The 18,339-nt window shown below is 39.7% G+C and overlaps 1 protein-coding gene across 11 annotated transcripts in view; it reads left to right on the top strand.

Annotated features, from left to right (window-relative positions):
* Positions 1-836: 836 nt before the first annotated feature.
* The window catches only part of ralgapb (Ral GTPase activating protein non-catalytic subunit beta), a 28,550-nt gene continuing 11,047 nt past the window's right edge, over positions 837-18,339 (top strand). For 4 of the 11 annotated variants that reach the window (XM_063875144.1, XM_063874895.1, XM_063875058.1 and 1 more), the window contains exons 1-21: positions 837-966; positions 2,317-2,537; positions 4,780-4,982; positions 5,651-5,817; positions 6,587-6,773; positions 6,903-7,034; positions 7,357-7,535; positions 8,301-8,369; positions 8,761-8,912; positions 9,440-9,680; positions 11,081-11,282; positions 11,919-12,086; positions 12,197-12,311; positions 12,782-12,929; positions 13,398-13,462; positions 13,548-13,692; positions 14,737-14,867; positions 15,948-16,130; positions 16,286-16,434; positions 17,320-17,507; positions 17,618-17,721. In XM_063875144.1, the coding sequence (XP_063731214.1) occupies positions 2,361-2,537; positions 4,780-4,982; positions 5,651-5,817; positions 6,587-6,773; positions 6,903-7,034; positions 7,357-7,535; positions 8,301-8,369; positions 8,761-8,912; positions 9,440-9,680; positions 11,081-11,282; positions 11,919-12,086; positions 12,197-12,311; positions 12,782-12,929; positions 13,398-13,462; positions 13,548-13,692; positions 14,737-14,867; positions 15,948-16,130; positions 16,286-16,434; positions 17,320-17,507; positions 17,618-17,721 (3,105 nt within the window). In that variant the 5' untranslated portion in view covers positions 837-966; positions 2,317-2,360. The remainder of the gene's footprint in view (positions 967-2,316; positions 2,538-4,779; positions 4,983-5,650; positions 5,818-6,586; positions 6,774-6,902; positions 7,035-7,356; positions 7,536-8,300; positions 8,370-8,760; positions 8,913-9,439; positions 9,681-11,080; positions 11,283-11,918; positions 12,087-12,196; positions 12,312-12,781; positions 12,930-13,397; positions 13,463-13,547; positions 13,693-14,736; positions 14,868-15,947; positions 16,131-16,285; positions 16,435-17,319; positions 17,508-17,617; positions 17,722-18,339) is intronic. The other 7 variants (XM_063875531.1, XM_063875462.1, XM_063875219.1 and 4 more) reach the window with 3 other exon arrangements.

Raw genomic sequence — 18,339 nt, 5'->3', positions numbered from 1 at the left:
AGATTTTCAACTTTAATTCCCAAATAGTTTGGATTCATTCCTATTGCCTTATAAAGACAACTGTGACCAGACACGCCTTTTATATTAAAATTCAAATCAATTTTGGTCTTGTAATTGCACTGTTGAGGGTTTTGCGATCTACGTTTTTCATACTTTACATAATTACACCGTAGTTGTGTATATGTTATGACAATAAACCTTAAAATCTTTGTAGGCAAGATTTATAATATATATATTGGCAGCTGTAAAGGGATTGGCACAAAGTGTTGCCGATAAAGTGTAAGTAGATTTTGGCTATGCTCTAAAGGTGACCAATAAATAGGCTCTACCAGTTAAGGAGCCAAAACCAGGCGGCTTCCAGGCAATTATCTATTCCAAACATTACAAGGTACCCTGATATGCAATACAAAAGCATACTTTTCTTTTTGCAACACCTGTTGTTTCACCTTAGTTTGGGTCTTCTGAATTCTGCATCACAATAGTGGAACCGAGAAAAGCTGCAGGCTCAAAGTATGGACAATCAGAGGGTCTAGGGTAAATTATTTTCCAATAGTTTTCAGAATACTTCATCATGTCTCAGCTAACATAATGGTTTGTCGTTTTCATTGTCTTATTTCAAAAGCCTGTTACTTTTATGGACCTTTATCATATCTCCTGAGCATCATTCCAAAATGTTAGAGATCAAATATTTTAATCATTCAAAGTATATTCTTTTGCCTTGTAAAAGTAAACTAGGCCCTACCGGACGAGAGCACCTGAAGGCAGCACCAGGTCGGATGCAGTTGCTGTGCAGGACGGTAGGGGGCGACAACCAACACATCCTGTTTCTCGTTAGCTCGTCAAGCTGCAATATTCAAGCCTTGACATTGCGAAGATGGACGCTGTTATGGTCTAGACCTGGATACATAGAAACCCCAAACTGCGAGTTTAAGAGCTCTGTTATGAGAACATTTCTAGTTCTTCCAGGTAAATGAAAACCCATCTGCCTACATAGCTAGCGAGGAAACGTTAGCGTCTTTGCAAAGTTATGCAGCTAGCAAAATGACAGCCAGCGCAGCTAATGTCAACGGACGGGCTAGTGCAGCGAGCATTAGCTAAGCTAGCATCGTCGGTCCAACTACAGCGTAGTTTGAGATAACTACCTGATAACTTAGCGCATAGAACCGAACGTCTTTCTTAAGGACAGCCTCTTGTCGTATCCTCAGAGATAGCTTCGTATCACAGAAACTAGCTAGCAGCCTGATTTTAGCTAATGTCATCAGCAAGAGGAGGAAGATGTTTTGATGTCATTGCTAGCTAGCGTTAGCAGGCTAATAATTTTCAGAACCGTTTCCTGGTTGTGAATCCTCAGCTTTTTACCGACCCGTGGTTTAGGATACAAATGGTCTATGGCTTCGTTTGAGCTTCGGGCAAACAAACCTGCTTACTATAAGTATTACATGTATGTTTTGTTATCTTTGGGTGGGGAAAACGTAACGTTAGCAACAATATAACAATATACAAAACCTAGACTGGTTGATGTATCTGGTTTACTGTCAAACTCACTCTAAGGTTATACATTAACATAACTTTAAACTCAATACGGTTTATTATACAGTCTTATTACGATATGCATTCAGTGGGCAAATGCCAAGGGTTATAATACAGTGTAATATTTATGTTAAAATGTTGTCATTTTAAACGTGAAACCTGCATTACCCTTAACCATAAACACAGTTAAACTTAACCTGCTTTTATTATTGTCAAGATCAGGCCGATTTTCGTAAATAATACCGCAGTGTAAGATGTGTGTATGATTCTGAGAGCAGGTTTACTTATTGACAGCTTTGGAGAAGTATTGTTGCTAGATATTAACTTAGTAGCCTTGTCAAAGTTGTTCCCACTTGTCTTATTAACCCTTAAATGGGCAAGCACATGACACTATTTAGAGAATGAATTGATATTTTTAATCTATGCAGTCTAAACTGACACAATTTTGTGATTTTGTTTTTCTAAATGTGACGTTTTTTTGTACTTAAGCTCTGTATCTCACAAGACAGAAATTGTCCATTTAGGGTTTACGTTTTTATTGATCCCATATAGCATCCATGGTACACCTATTTTACCCCCGTATTACATCCATATTACACCTATATTGCAACCATCTTATACCCAAATTGCTTATTTATATCTGATTATCTGTAGAGTATAGGCTTCAAATCACATGTAGATCTGTTAGTGATTATCCCTGTTTTACAAAATCTGGGCAATGTATCCTCCAGGATACAGAAACCATTTAAGGGTTAAAATGACTTCTTTATGTGTGTGTGTCTGCAGGTGGAGGCAGGAGGTGTGTGTAGAGTGCAGTACACATCAGCAGCATGTATTCTGAGTGGCGCTCGCTGCAGCTGGTGGTGCAGAGTGACCAGGGCCATCTCAGTGTTCTGCACTCCTATCCCAACACTGTGGGCACGGAGGTGGCAAATGCTGTGGTCAAACCTCTGGGCACAGCTGTAAGCCCTGTGGCCACAGAGAATATCCTGAAGACAGACAAGGAGGTGAGAAACACTGATGCACCTTAGATATGTGTATGCACCATACAATGCCTTCCAAGGTACCAGTTCCATCACTGAAGCTTTGGAGAGCCAGCTTTCAAAATGAATTTCCATATGTATTTTAAACACCACACATTATAGGAGCTCATTGATAGTACACTGTTGGATCGTGCAGTGGTCTCTGTCCTAGGTTAAAACATTTGTTTTTTGTCGCATTTCTTACCATTTTATTATGAACATTTAAGTTAGTATTGATGTCAAGATATTTGTGCATGTAGTAATGCTAGTAAAAAAACAGTTAGAAAACAACTCAAGGCTTCTACTTCCTTCAGTTGAGTTAGAGCTACTACTAGGAGTTATTTGAATGGGATACAAATCATTTTGTGGACATACTGCTTAGTTTTACCATAGGGAATACATGCAACATATTTTGCTGTGCACGTAGTGGTGTTCCCTTATGCTGCACTGATTAAAGGCCAGATACATTAATAACACTGTTCCTCATTCAGAGGGCACCTCAATTTACATACAGACATCTGTTTGACCAATGTAGGTGTGGTCCAAAGTAGCTGCACTGTGAGATTTGCTTCCTCTCACCTTTTTTAAAAATTATTTTACATTCTATTTTCTTTTAGATTAATGAATTAACTTTCCTCATTGAATTCTAAATATAATAACTAATACTTAGAAAGCAAGGTACATGAGAGTGGTTTGGAGATGTATAAGATAACAAAACTGCTTTGTAGAATAAAACAAACACATTTCAGACTTTGTTTTGCAGAAGAACAAACGTCATTACAGCTATACTTCCACTTTGGTGTACCATTATCAGGTTTGTACACCAAGATTCAGCGAGGTTTGTCCATTGCTTCCTTTTTGATATGCACTTTGCTTTTACACATCTCCCTAAATCATACATTTACCTAGGACTCTGGACAAAGATCAGGGCTATATTTGATCTGTCATTGTGTCATTAGGTTGCATGCACTGAGGACGAGGAGCAGGATTTATTTAAGGACATCTCTGACTTGGGCTTTGTTCATCATGCCCTTAATTCTCACCTGTTTCCCTTCCTGCTGTCAAAACCCTGGCCTGATGCCACTTTTTTGTTCTCATGTGGTCACAGTTTCATATTCCATTAGGCAAATCCCATTTGGGCTTTCATATTTTTCTTAGGAGTATATGTGGTAAAACTACTTAAGCGTTATAAAGGCGTGACTGATGGAGTGCTTCTCCTTTCTCTATAGGGGGCTTCAGCCTGAAGATGAACACAGTTTGGTTTCCTGTGTATTTATTTTCCGTAATAATTATTAGTGGTGTCATGAGCTCTTCTGTAGGATCAAGGACATTTCTGATGTATTGATATTGGGTTTAGAAAGTCAGGTACAATTTGTTAGTATATCCAATATAGAAAAACAAGCCCTTGATAAAACATAAGATTGTCTGCTTACACACTCCTGTGAGCAAGTGAATTGCAGAGCTTACAGCAAGCCAGCAAAATAATATAAGCATGTTTTCAGGAAGGGATGTGAGAGGAGCTGTGTTTGGGTTCAAAATATTTCAGCAATAGTTCTCGGGTGCATCGTATGTCTTAAGTGTTGCTGTGGCTTTTGAAGTTCACTTCATGTTCAGGATAACGCTTATACTAGCCTTCCTGCCACTGCTGATCCAAGCTGTCTCTGCCTGAGTATTATCTGAAGGCTGTAGTAAGTTATACAGAGTATTGCAGGAAACTGTCAAGGGAGAGCTCTAATGCAGGTTGTAATGTAGCTGTAGTATGTAGGAAAAGATGTACTTGGATTGGACTCGTTATCTGCAGGTAACTTAACATTTAGGAACTTGGATCAGGATCACGTGTAAGACAACATCTTTGTTGGATTTACACCAATGTTGTTCTGGTCTGTTTCTGATTTAGCAGGAAACTAAAACACATGGTTTGGAGGCGGTGAATTGTTATTGCTGTCATCATCTTGCCCTAAACCTTTGACCTTTCTTGTTATGAGACAATAAATCAGATGTGCTAAACTCTTCATGGTTACTCCCTCAGTGCAGACTGACATAAAGAAACCGTTTTGTTGAAAATAAATGGACGCACTTGACACTATTGAAATATCTACCGAGGGCTGGTATTGCCTCTGTGTATATACAGGACTCCTTGACAGAATTATACTACAGGGTAAAGCTACAAAACAAACAATAACTTCAAACTTTTACTTAACTGAATGATAAATGGTTTTGTTTCCAGGTGAAATGGACCATGGAGGTGTTGTGTTATGGCCTCACCCTCCCCCTGGAGGGAGACACCGTGAAGCTGTGTGTGGATGTGTACACAGACTGGATGATGGCCTTGGTGTCGCCCAGGGACTCCATGCCTACGCCTGTTGTCAAGGAGCCAAATATGTACGTCCAGACCATCCTCAAGCACCTCTACAACGTTTTTGTGCCAAGGTATGTTCACACTTTAATGAAACTTGTGTTTTTGCACCATGTTTGTCTTAAACATATGTTGCAGTACAGATGTACTGATGTTATAATTAGGGATGCACTGATTGCACATTTCTTAGCCTATACCAGTATTTAGATTAAACTAAATCATCAGATGCCGATGTACATTTTTTATCTTGTTGTTGTCATTATTCACTTTGGTGCCAGGGAAACAAAAAAGTCTTTATTATAAAAAAACAGGAATTGTCTTTCTGCCCTTTATCACAAACTTAATCCTAAAAACTACTGTTACTTATTCCCATTACTCCTGCAATAATGTACATATAATAATAACTTTCCAGCTATATAATGACCAACTCAGCAAGATGATTTTATGCTCGCTTTCCATCCTTATCTATTATTACCCTTAATTTCTGTGCTAAGAAGACATGTTGAATATCATTATATTGCTATTCATAAGTTAAATAATAAATATTCTGAACAAGGACATGAGGAATAATAACCCTAACTTTGACTGTTCTCTGAGTGTCAACACACACAAAGACACTAAAAAGACAGGGGCCATTGTCCCTCATATGAACCAACCAAATGCATTTTACATTAGTTTTTGTGTCCTCGCCAGTCCCTCTAATTCCCTCCCCTTATTTCCCACTCTCCCTCTCTCCCTCCAGGCCTGAGCAGCACAGTCTGAACCACATCAGGCTCTGCCAGCAGGTTCTGACTGCAGTCCAGAAGTTGGCACGAGAGTCTGTTTCCATGGTGAGGGAAACCTGGGAGGTGCTATTGCTCTTCCTTCTTCGCATCAACGACACATTACTTGCCGCGCCAACGGTTGGAGGTATGTCCTGCCCTGTCATTCACCAACCTCTCTGCTGAATTCACTTAGTAAGGGATAATGTGCAGGAGGGGATTTATGGCTCGCGCATCATTCCGCTCATTACACAGCGACTAACTTTCAATGTCAGAAAGAACATCTTTTGTAAGTTTGGGAGAGACTTTGTTTCACAAACATTTAAGATTGAATATGGAGTTCCGCAAGGAAGCATTCTGGGTCCTATTCTTTTTTCATTACACATGCTCCCTCTGGGCAACATAATAACCCATTATAATGTAAAATACCACTGTTACACAGATGACACACAATTGTATTAAACACTGCAAGAGCCCATACCGTGTTCCCTTCAGTGTTTACTTCCTGTCTGTCTTCTTCTGTTGAGTTCTCTGAGGTTCAGAGCTCTGTATCTTTGACCTCTTTCCTTCTCTTGCTCTGTTTTCTTGCTCTTGTTCTCTTTTCCTTTTCTTTACTGGGGACAGTTTAGCAATCATGAATTCAAAGTGTTTTACTTTAAGAAATCAATAGTTTTTTCTAATGGAGTTTAACTAATGGGTTTTTTGGGCCCACAGCTGATATTAAATTGACCAGAGGTCTATCAGTAAATTGATATAACTACACATAGTCCCTTGATCTCAACAACACTAGCAACGATCTGCTATAAAAAAAGAGCAGACCCGCTAAATGTCCAAATTGACCAATCAGAATCAACTATTCAACTAAGCTTTGTGCTAATGATGATGACTTACATCAATAATCCCCTTGTATCAATCAGTTGGCGTTGCAGAGAAACTGGCAGAGAAACTGATGGCGGTGCTGTTCGAGGTGTGGCTACTGGCGTGCGCGCGCTGTTTTCCCACGCCACCATATTGGAAGACAGCGAGGGAAATGCTGGCCAACTGGAGACACCACCCCCCGGTTGTAGAGCAGTGGAGCAGAGTGGCCTGTGCCCTCACCTCCAGGTTAGAAAGCCATCGACTTCAACTAGGATTTAGTGCTGAAAATGGTTTCATACAGTTTGTTCCTGATAGGGAAGGGTCCTAAACTGTGTGTGATAATCTGCATATTCCTGTATCACTTCTTCTATCCAGGCTCTTGCGCTTTACACATGGACCATCCTTCCCGCCCTTTAAAGTTCCTGATGAAGATGCCAGCCTGATCCCTTTAGAGATGGACAACGACTGTGTGGCACAGACGTGGTACCGCTTTCTCCACATGCTAAGGTGCTAAAATAGAATAAAATACATCATTAGTGTCCAACACCAGAAATGTGTACACTGCAGTTAGTAAAAAAAAGTCACTGTCTTGAGTTAAGTTGATTGCAAGAGAGCGTGGAAGCTATTCGCCAAGATTTATTTCCTTTTTTGCAAATAAATTCTCCAAATGAAAATAGTTTTACTTACATTTGGGAGAAATGTTTACAGTATTTGAGAGAAAGACATTTTATTAGACTCTTTATAGAAAAGGTAAACAGATAGCTTTAGCAGCTATCTGTTTACTTTTAATTTAATCCTTGAATTTCCTTTTTTTTGTTTTGGTTTCCAGCAACCCAGTGGACCTGAGCAACCCTGCGATAGTGAGCACCACACCGAAGTTTCAGGAACAGTTTCTGAACTCCAGCGGCATTCCTCATGAAGTGGTGCTGCATCCGTGTTTGAAACAGCTTCCCCAGATCTTCTTCAGGGCCATGAGGGGCATCAGCTGCTTAGTGGATGCATTCTTAGGTAAAGACGTTCGGATGAAAAGCTCAGTAACAGGACAGTTCAGAGGCTGTGATCTAATTCACCTTTTTTTTAAGGCACTACAAAACATGTTGAGATTCAGAATTTGGGAATGTGTTTATCATACCTTCATGCAAAAAGACTAAAAGAAGACATAGCATTCCGTTATGATTAAAAGCTATTTTAAAGTTGATAAGATACGTAACAAAGTCAATCATGGCTGGACGGTAGGGCTGCATAAGTAATAATACATGTATCCATATTGCAGTCATGACCAAGCAATCCCTCAGTACAGTGTCTAAAACAGGAAAATCTTATTTTAAGTGAAGTCCGACCTGCAAAATGAATTCTATGGACTACATAAAAAAATCTTATTTAGTTAAGAGCCTCATAAAATAATCACACTATGATCCTTTTATTAGATTTTTCAATGATATTGTGAATTATATTTCACAAGTGATCAATCCCTCTAGTATGGCTAATCATATCGCAATTGTAATATCAGTGAAAATAAGAAAAAGTCAAAAGAGAAGTAATTTTTTTCCAAATCATGCAGCCGTACTGGACAGTAAAAAATTGCATACAAAATCAAAAAAACTATACTGATTCAAAGGATTGACAGCTATTTATTCTCTTTTAACAGATTTACTCCTTTTGAGTTTTTATACCTGGCAGTCCGACCGAGTAAAATCCTGCTGGAGGAAGTCTGTCAGTATTACATGTTTAAAGATTTGAAAAGAAAATGTGATTTTTCTCCTCACACTGTAGGTTGCTCTGTTGAAAAGAAAGATGTACGGGAGAGGGTGTTCACTTTTTCTCCAGTGCTGCTCTCTTATGGTACCCACATCAGTTGATACATCATATAATGAGATGGGCATACAATGGAGTCTATTTACCGGTGGTGCTGGTATTAACAACTAAAATGAAATGTTCCACGCATTCGGATTAACCTACAAGATCATCAACAAGGGCAAAAAGTCAATCAAAATGGATGGATGTCAATGATTTCTGATTTGCATCTAACCATTGTCTTGCATGTCAATCAATGAGTACTGTCTTTGATCTCTCATAACATACAAATGGGTAAAATGGCTTTAAATGATTTATTTGAACAAGTTCTGTCCACTGAAAAGTGAAGGGATCGCTAATCCGATATCTTTTTACCCACTGCTTTGGAGGGAAAAACAGGAACTTAAGATCCCCACTGATTTTCACTTCCTGTCCACAGGTATATCACGTCCCAGATCTGACAGTGCCCCTCCCACCCCGGTCAACAGAATGAGCATGTCTCCGCCCCCCTCCATCACCAACACCACACCCCCCCACAGCCGCAAGCAACGGCACACAGTGGTCACCAAAACCACAAGCAAGAGTTCCACGGTAAGTGTATGTTTTGTGTTAAAGCATAACGTATAGTTACTGTAAAATAAGAAAGAGAAGTCTTTATTGTATTTGATGTGACATTTTATGGTTGATCTACGGACAGAGGGGCTTAATACATTATTGTCACACTTTAGTTTCTCGATTTAGCTTAAACAGAGTGATACTTGATTGTGCTGTGATGTTGTTTAATGAAATATTGGTTAAAGAGATTGAATGAGTAAAATATGCTTTACATGTTGTTCTCCCTTTTTTGAAGGGCTGTCATCATTTCGGGTGTTAATTGTAAATATCTCAAGTTTTATCATACAATATTTAGTCTTTTTAATTTGGAACTTCTCTATAAAAACATATAAATACAAAAAACAATCATTCCATTTTCCCAAATTCCTAACCCTAACCCTTTATTCAGATTAGTGCCAGAGCAAGCACTGACAACTGTTCCACCAAAGGAAATTAAGAATGTCACTAACTTGCACAAATGTGGTAATCGTCTTTGTAATCAAATGTCCCTTCCCCCCCTACAGGGCAGTGGCAGTCAACCAACCAAAGCGTCCCAGCAGCAGCAGCAGCAGCAGCAGCAAACTTCCTCCTCCCCGACCCTGCTCTCCAGCCCCAACCAGACCAGCTGGGAGTCTCGGCCTCTGCCGGCCCCGGCACGTCCAAAAGTCAACAGCATCCTCAACCTGTTCGGCCAGTGGCTCTTCGACGCGGCACTAGTCCACTGTAAGCTCCACAGCGGCCTCGGCAGAGACCCCAGCATGACCGGTAAGAAGCGAGCCGATGGTTGATAGCGTTACATTAGTGCATGGGCAGGTGGGTGTCTCGTCGCTGTTCATGAGTACATGTTTCTGTGGAGTTATATTAGTTTTTAAGTGTCTGTTTTTCTTCTTTTTGTTACCGTATGGCGTTGGGATATTCTATCCCTTTTTTTTTGTTCAACCATTTTCTCTGTAACTTCTGTGTGTGGAGGGCTTGGTTAGAAGTGGCCTAGTATGAGATTTCCATCTGATTCTGATCCATTTACATCCACCAACTATTTAAACCTGGCTTATATAAATTATAACCATATGCTAATGACTTTATACTGTAATTTTGTTGATAAAATCGATCGGATCAATTTCAGCCCGTACGTTCATTGTCTTTGAATAGAAATTTGGCTTTTATTGGCTTTCCATTTATTTTTCTCTTTTTGGTGTCCTGCATGTGTCTACCATGTCTGAATAAGAGTTATAGTAGGTCAAAAGTCATGTATTGAGGAGAACAAAAAAACCCACAATTCATGCGTGATATGAATTGACCCCCAAATATTGGATATGCTTTGATTTTGTGTCTCTCCACTATTTCTGTTATCTTGCAGCCTCTTTTATCCAAATTCTCCTTTCTTATAAATCTTGTAAGTAGGAACGGCAGCTCTTTTTTTTTCCTCACTTGATTTGCGTTTCGTTGACAGTTCTTCCTGCTTCTCAGTTAAGTTCCTCATGATCCATCGCCATTATCGCCTATTGTTTTCCGCTCCACTGCTTGTCATATATATATTTATATATATATATACGTTTCACCAGCGTTCTCTCAGCGTTTCTCCAAAGGCGATGGAATGGGTTTCACCAACTGACCACTTGTCTCAACCATAACGTTGCCAGTTTGTGACAATGCCATCATGTTTTTTTCTCATTTTTGAATTTTTTTCGTGTCACACTAATCCTTATTATTTAGTTTCAGACCCTCCTCAGGTTCAGCATTTATTTGATATCATTTTCCCTTTTTGTATTGTCACTTGAGTTGATTTTATTGGTTTGGTGCCTCAATGCATGAAGTGAATGATCTGTACCTGAGTCATAAAATGCAACAGCGAGGGAAGCTGACACAGGGATTTAGCTTTTTGTGGCCTTGCAAATGATTTTTATTTTTATTACCAGCATGCTGCACTTGGTTATACTTTGTGCTAGTGATAGGCGGTAAACTCTTTGTGTCAGAGTTCCCTTTTGAATGCTTTCAAATGAAGTTAGTGGTTCTCTCTGGTTGTGATTTAAATGTCTGCTTTTTCCTCATTTTATTGTGCGTAAATTAGCTACACGTTTGCCTTGTTTTTCATACATGCATGTGTGCTAATTGCCATGTTACCATTCAGGGTCCTTTCATGTTCTCTTTCTCCTCCCTTTATACAGCAATAGCCACTCAAGTAGGTCTGGAACTGAGAAGGAAGGGTTCCCAAATGTCCACCGACTCCATGGTGTCCAACCCGATGTTTGATGCCAACGAGTTCCCAGAGAGCTATGAGGCGGGACGGGCGGAGGCCTGCGGGACGCTCTGCCGAATCTTCTGTAGCAAGAAGACCGGAGAAGATATTCTGCCCGTTTACCTGTCCAGGTAACGTAGCCAATTAGATTTATTACAGAATAAAATACAGTAGATACTGTATACAAATTACAGCAGCACGATAACAAGACATTACAGATTTGTTACAACTATAATACAATGTAATAATTAGATTAGAAACATAAATACAGTTTGTAGAATCTAAAATATACGAAATGAGTTAGAGGAAACTGTAATAGATCAATGTTTTACCAAATAAATAATATACAAAATATGAAAACATAAACTTGGGTTACTATATAAAGAGATGTGAGGAAGTTGCAGTTTTTCTAAAAATAATACAAATTGAAATGCAATATGTACAGGGGTTATTGAAAGGGGCAAACAGACATTATTCACAATGCTATTTAAGAAAATAATTAATGTATCTTTTCCATGAAATACTGCATATACTTGCATACTTCTGTTTGAGGTTCCAATTTAAATGTCACCTCTAAAACAGACTGTATTGTCTTAGCACAATATATACATTTATTCTATAAGTGTGCAAGTTGCAGTTTTTTTAACCTAAATTTGAAATGCAATGAGGCTAAGAGTACAATATGTTCAGGGGTATCAAAAGAGAAAACGATTAAATCAGCTAGCATCAGCTGCGAAAAAAACAAAACTCTTTCTGTCTTCATGCAGGTTCTACATGGTCCTGATTCAGGGTCTCCAGATCTCCGATTTTATCTGCAGACCAGTTCTGGCTTCTATCATCCTCAACTCTTCCTCTCTGTTCTGTACCGACCTGAAAGGCATCAACGTGGTGGTGCCTTACTTCATAGCCGCCCTGGAGACTATTGTACCGGACAGGTCAGACTGGTTTTGGATTTTATATTTGAGTTACTGTATAACTGTATGATGTTTGGGGAATATTGTCTTAAGTTTCTTGAAGCTCATGATATTTGTTTGACTTGTAACAGGGAGCTGTCCAAATTCAAGATGTACGTAAATCCCACCGACCTGCGGAGAGCCTCTATCAACATTCTGCTTGCCATGCTGCCTTTGCCGCATCATTTTGGCAACATCAAATCAGAGGTATACAGCTTTAGTTTCTGTGCATTTTAGTTAATTTATTGGTCAATTTAATTAGTTGTTGTCATTGCCTTGGTTTAATTCATCTTTGTTGTAATATTTCCTGGACCATATAGCCACTTCAAACAAGTCATACTAGGGATGCATGATTTGGAAAAAAATACTTATGGCAATTATTTTTCACTCATTTGCAAGTGTAATATGATTTACAATATTGGAGAGATTGATCATTTTTGCATCATAAATCGCATTATCATTTGAAAAATATATTAAAATGATCTGATTTTCTTTAAGAGGAACCATACCAAACAAATGAGTTTTATTAATTGTGTTAATATGTTATATTTAAACATATATTTAGCCAAATATTGTGCTTGCTACGACTTGAATAATGCACTTCTCAGTATTGCAATTTCCAAATAATGTGTAAATTGTGCAGCTTTATTCCTAACTGTGTTGATTTTGTGCTCTAGGTTCTGTTGGAAGGAAAGTTCAACGAGGAGGATGGGTGGCCACATGACCAGCCCGTGTCTTTCCTGTCCCTGAGGCTGCGTCTCGTCAATGTCCTCATAGGAGCCCTTCAGACTGAGACGGACCCCACCAACACACAGCTCATCCTGGGTATCTGATCTATTTATTTTGCTTCTACTTATTCTTATTTTTACTTACTTAATGGACGCCTGTGTTTCAGGAGGTATCGATTCCCAATCCCTGCAGGTAACATGGCAAAGTGTTCTTGTAGTCAGGCAAAGGACATGTAACTTAGACACTAGGGCTGCATAATTTGGAAACAATAACTAATTGCGATTATTTTGAGTGATATTGAAATTGCGATATGTTTTAGCATATTGTCATTATCATTCAAATTGTATTAAAACAATCGAGGTGTGAGTATTTCCTAAGAGGATCTCTACCAAATATGTTTTGTTAAATCTGTAGAAAGGGATTTGTAGGCCAGGATATCTCTGCAACAATACTTAATTCAAAATGATATTTTAACACATTTGGTCCATATTTTTCAGTAAACAGTCCATTAATAGCCTATTTCTCTATCTACTGTTTTATAATGTGTCACCTTTCCCCTCTCAGGTGCAATGCTCAACATTGTTCAAGACTCGGCACTGCTGGAGTCCATAGGTGCACAGACTGAAACGGTAAGGCTCGGATGAACGATTAACTTTTTATAACGCCAGATGCAGTGTCAGGGACTTGAAGATGGCTGTGTTTTTGTGCTGACAGGGGAGCATAGACGGGAGCCACATGGCCGTGAGGGGTCAGAGTCACAGCCGCACCAACAGCGGCATCAGCTTCAACAGCGGGGGGAGCACGGAGGCCACCAGCCCGGACTCTGAGCGCCCCGCACAGGCCCTGCTGCGAGACTACGGTAAGACACGCAGCCGCTAAACTAATATCCTTCCTTGTGCTTGCCGAATTAACACTTTTGGACATATGGTGCATAACTGGAGGCTGGAATATTATTTCATGTGATCAGTACCTGCTTGTTTATCCCTACCAAACATGTTAACTAATTTGTACCTCATAGCTAACGTGGTTAAAGTGGTATGCAGAGTTAAGAAGCGTTGGGTAAAATGTCTCTGTAGGTAATACCAAAGTTATTTGCCGTGATGCTGTGCTATTTTGCAGATTTATAAAGCTAAATTCTTTTCTTCTTTGAGTGATGTGAGGATTTCTCTTTCTTCAGTAGGGCTGAGCGATGTTTGACTAAAGAATATGTTGAACAATAGGATGTGAGGGTTTTTTGCTCTTATTACATTTTTGCCCACAAGTGAACTGCTGTGACTGAACACTGCTGATAGTGGGCGACTGTCCAGCAGGAAGCGGGAGGGGAGGGGAGAGGGTTTCCCGTTGTTCCTGTTCCATTGTTTTTTCTGGGGCCCGTTGCAGGACAGGAAGCAGCCAGACTTGAGAGTGGGAGGTGGTTTGGAGACAATTGTTACATAGACTGTAGCCAATTCAGCATGATTTGGGATTTTTGGACTAAAAAATGAAGCCAGATCTATATCTTAGACCAGTTTAATACATAAGCCCCAATATATTACAATTCAAAGCATCAACATCGCCAAAAGTTAAGTTACTTTTTTTGGATGTCTTCCCTCGATGTAGTGTGTTTGTTTTTTTGTTTTTTGTGCATGTACTTAAATAAAGTCAGTTTTGGAAGAATATATTTCACACACAGTCAAAACTTGATCGCTCGGCCCTATTTCTCAGTGGTTTATTCATCTTTTTTTCAACTACCTGTATTTTTTGTTGGTTTTAAACTCTACTCCTAATGCATGTTTTTAAAAACTAATACCAAGGCTTTTTTTTTGTTTTGCTGTTGTGCTGTTTGCCTCAAACTGCGCTGCCTGAATCTTGCTTTGCTCTACACTTTGCGGTGTTTGGTATTTCCGGGTGTTATATGGTCTAGCTCTTACAGATACGGCGGCAGGCCTGCTGGTGCGCAGCATCCACCTGGTCACCCAGAGACTCAACTCCCAGTGGAGGCAAGACATGAGCATCTCACTGGCTGCACTGGAGCTGCTGGCCGGGCTCGCTAAGGTAAAGGCACAACGTCAGAACACTGCAGTGTAACAATCTGAGAGCATTAACAGCTGGCAGGCCAGGCTGGGAAAAGGGGATGTCTTTTAGATCACCAATGTTTCAACAATCAGTTTCAGAAGTCCTTTATTCAATACAATAAGTCATATGTGTTCAAGTTTTGGTGTTATTTACAGTTCATCACATACATAGGCCTGAAATATGCACAAAAATAAATGCCCTACAGTATACACATGCATTACTCGAGAGGTGTCAGGGGATGTCAAGGGATGTCAGGGGCTTCCATGGTTCTGTGCCTTGCCAAAGGACACCTCTGCCCAGCAGGCAAACTTGCACATCTCCAGCTACAAGTCAATGCTCTGTACTTCCTTTGTAAAAAATAAGAAGCAGCATTATAAAGTAAACGTATGAAAGTGGTGAAGTAACAGCCTGTCAAAACATTGAAAAAACATTTTATCTTCACATAACCACCATTATCTCTACACAAACAACAACTGTTTTATATTGGTAACCTTTATTTCCTGCTTTAAGCTCAAGGCTTACAGTGAAACCTCTTCTATTTTTTAATCCGATGTACTGGAATTGCCTGTTACCATAGAAACAGACATGTTTTCTGCCACTTGATCTGTACCCCTTGTCCAAATTAGCCCGTGCACCCGCCGTCCAAACGAGACACTCTAGCCAAGCAGAACAAACATAATGGTGCTTTCAGGGGGTTCGTGTCAAGTCAGACATTTCTAACTCCCTCACAAGGGACTCAAACTGTCAACACAGGAGCAGAAATACCAGAATGAGAGAGGTTTCTGGATAGAGCTGAACATTTCGCTGGTTAATGGTCCCAGTTAGATAGCGCACCTTCTTGAACACTGTTCTGTTTTTATATTTAATGAGTCAAAAGGACAGTAATTGGCTATAAATTCAAATATGTGACACTTGATGTTACATAACCTAGAATTGCTGAAGAGCACAGTGAGAAAAGGGCAAGGCAAAATTAAGACTTCATTTAAAACAAGCTAAAATGCTAGTTCTAAGAATACCATATCTGTAAAAAAACCAAAAAAACCTGTATTTTCTACGCAGGTAAAGGTGGGAGTGGACTCTGCAGACCGTAAGCGTGCCGTCAGCTCTATATGTGGGTACATCGTGTACCAGTGCAGCCGTCCAGCGCCTCTCCAATCCCGAGACCTCCACTCCATGATTGTAGCCGCCTTCCAGTTTCTCTGCGTGTGGCTCACAGAACACCCCGACATGCTGGATGAGAAGGTAAATACAGAATTTAAAAACCCACCGGAAACATACAGAAAATTCACATTTCTCTCAAATAAACAATTAAGAAGTGATGCTAATGCCTAGCCTCGTTTTTGTGGAAAGAACACTCTGTGGATCCGTCCCTTTATCATTGTTCTGTTTTGGATCAGGATTGTTTGGTAGAGGTGCTGGAGATTGTGGAGCTGGGAATATCTGGCAGTAAGTCTCGGCAGGAACTGGAAGTCCGACATAAAGGGGAGAAGGAGCACAACCCGGCCTCAATGAGGGTGAAGGATGCTGCTGAGGCCACATTATCCTGGTGAGATTTCATTATGGTTAAAACACTGCATACCACATATCTAATCTCCATTTTCAAAGTGCTTTGATTTAAAAAGTAAAAAATGTCATTCATATTTATTGGATTCTTGTTTGTTTAATATGCGTTTTGGATGTTCTATGTTAAGTCGAAGAAAGTCTTTGCAAAGCTCAAACTTATGTAACTTTATGAAACAGTCACCATCACCATTCCATCGTTTCCGTCGGGTTGACATCCAGACAGCAGTGTATTTGAATTTGAAATGAACACCAGCTTTTCATCCATGACTTCTCCTTCTTATCTTCAGTTATAGCTGCGTATTCTGATTTGAACTATGGTTGTTGACAAGCCAGCAGACAGATGTTTATTGTAGAGAAGCACATTTCCACGGCTAGTGCTAATGTTAAACAGCCTGCAGAGCTACAGTATGTCAGCTGTCAAGTCAACTCAAAACAACTCTATGCTCTCCTGCTCACTGCTCACAGCAATCCAACAGCATTTTACATTTTACCACCTATGTATTTATTTGTATTTCATTAAAACAGCAACAATATATAATAAATAAAGAACCACATTTTATCACTGAGTCGAATTAGGATTTTTAAGTTTATAAAAACAATTATTTTAGGGTGATGACATCAAAGATATAATGATTAAAACATTTAAAAATACATTCAAATTAAATGTTATTAGTAAGACATCTGAATATCAGGTTTGTTTTGTTTTCAAAGCATTTAATAAAGTATTGTTGTTCTTCGTGTTGTTGTAGCTCTATTTTACTGCTGATACAATGACCTAGTTCCTGCTGAATTCCCACACAGATGGCTATTAGGAAAGTTAAAATCGCTCACCCTCCCTGTTGACCCAGTTTGCTTTGGTGTCCCCCAGTATCATGCAGGTGTTGGGGGCCTTCCCTTCCCCCAGCGGGCCCGCCTCCACCTGCAGCCTGCTGAATGAAGACACCCTGATCCGCTACGCCAGACTCAGCGCCACAGGAGCCAGCAACTTCCGCTACTTCGTCCTGGACAACTCGGTCATCCTCGCCATGCTGGAGCAACCCCTCGGCAACGAGCAGAGTCAGTACCCTTTGACCTTACTCCAGATTGAGATGTTCACGATGCTTACTTGGTTCATATTTAATGTACAAGTAGAGACTGTAACTGAAATCAAATCTGCGTCTCCACAGACCCGAGTCCATCAGTGACAGTACTGATCAGAGGGACGGCCGGTAGACATGCCTGGACTATGCAGCTCTTCCACCAACCCAGAGGAGCTCGGGCCAATCAGAGGGTGAGATCTCCCTGTAGTTTACTGCATCATAACTATCCAATACTAATCCAGGACTTAGAGATGCACCAATTGCACATTTTCTGGTTTCTTGTCTAACCTGCAAATTCCAATTTTCTTGCTCTAATTGACAGAATCATTTAATTGTGTGCTTTATGAAACAATTACTATTACACTTTTTGTAGTTGTGCTGTAAAACTGCACCAAGTTAAACCTTCTTTCACTCACACTCTTACAAAAATTTCTAAATAAAAGTGCTTTGAGGTCCCTTGAGAAATATAATCCAATGAAAATAAATGGCAGAATATCCCATGCTGTTATAGTTTACCTTCGCAAAATCAAGAAAGTACAACATATTAATATCATAAAACACAGCCAATTCAAACATATCCATTAACAACAATACAAAGCTGGTTGAAAATCTTCATTTAAATATGCAGATCTTACAAACTGCTAGCTTTATATCTTCCTCACTCACACTGAAGTATTTCCACACTGACATGATGAGTTTGTGTGGCTGTTACTGTTTGTGCCATTTTGTGTATGACGTGTCATGCAGCACATGTGTATAAATTTGATGACCAAAAATCCTGTATCGGACTGTATGTCTGATCAATTAAA

Source organism: Eleginops maclovinus, chromosome 1 (genome assembly GCF_036324505.1).
Source record: "Eleginops maclovinus isolate JMC-PN-2008 ecotype Puerto Natales chromosome 1, JC_Emac_rtc_rv5, whole genome shotgun sequence".
NCBI classification, from domain to species: domain Eukaryota; kingdom Metazoa; phylum Chordata; class Actinopteri; order Perciformes; family Eleginopidae; genus Eleginops; species Eleginops maclovinus.
The sequence above is the reverse complement of the archived record's forward strand: the minus strand, read 5'-3'. Positions and strand labels throughout refer to the sequence as shown.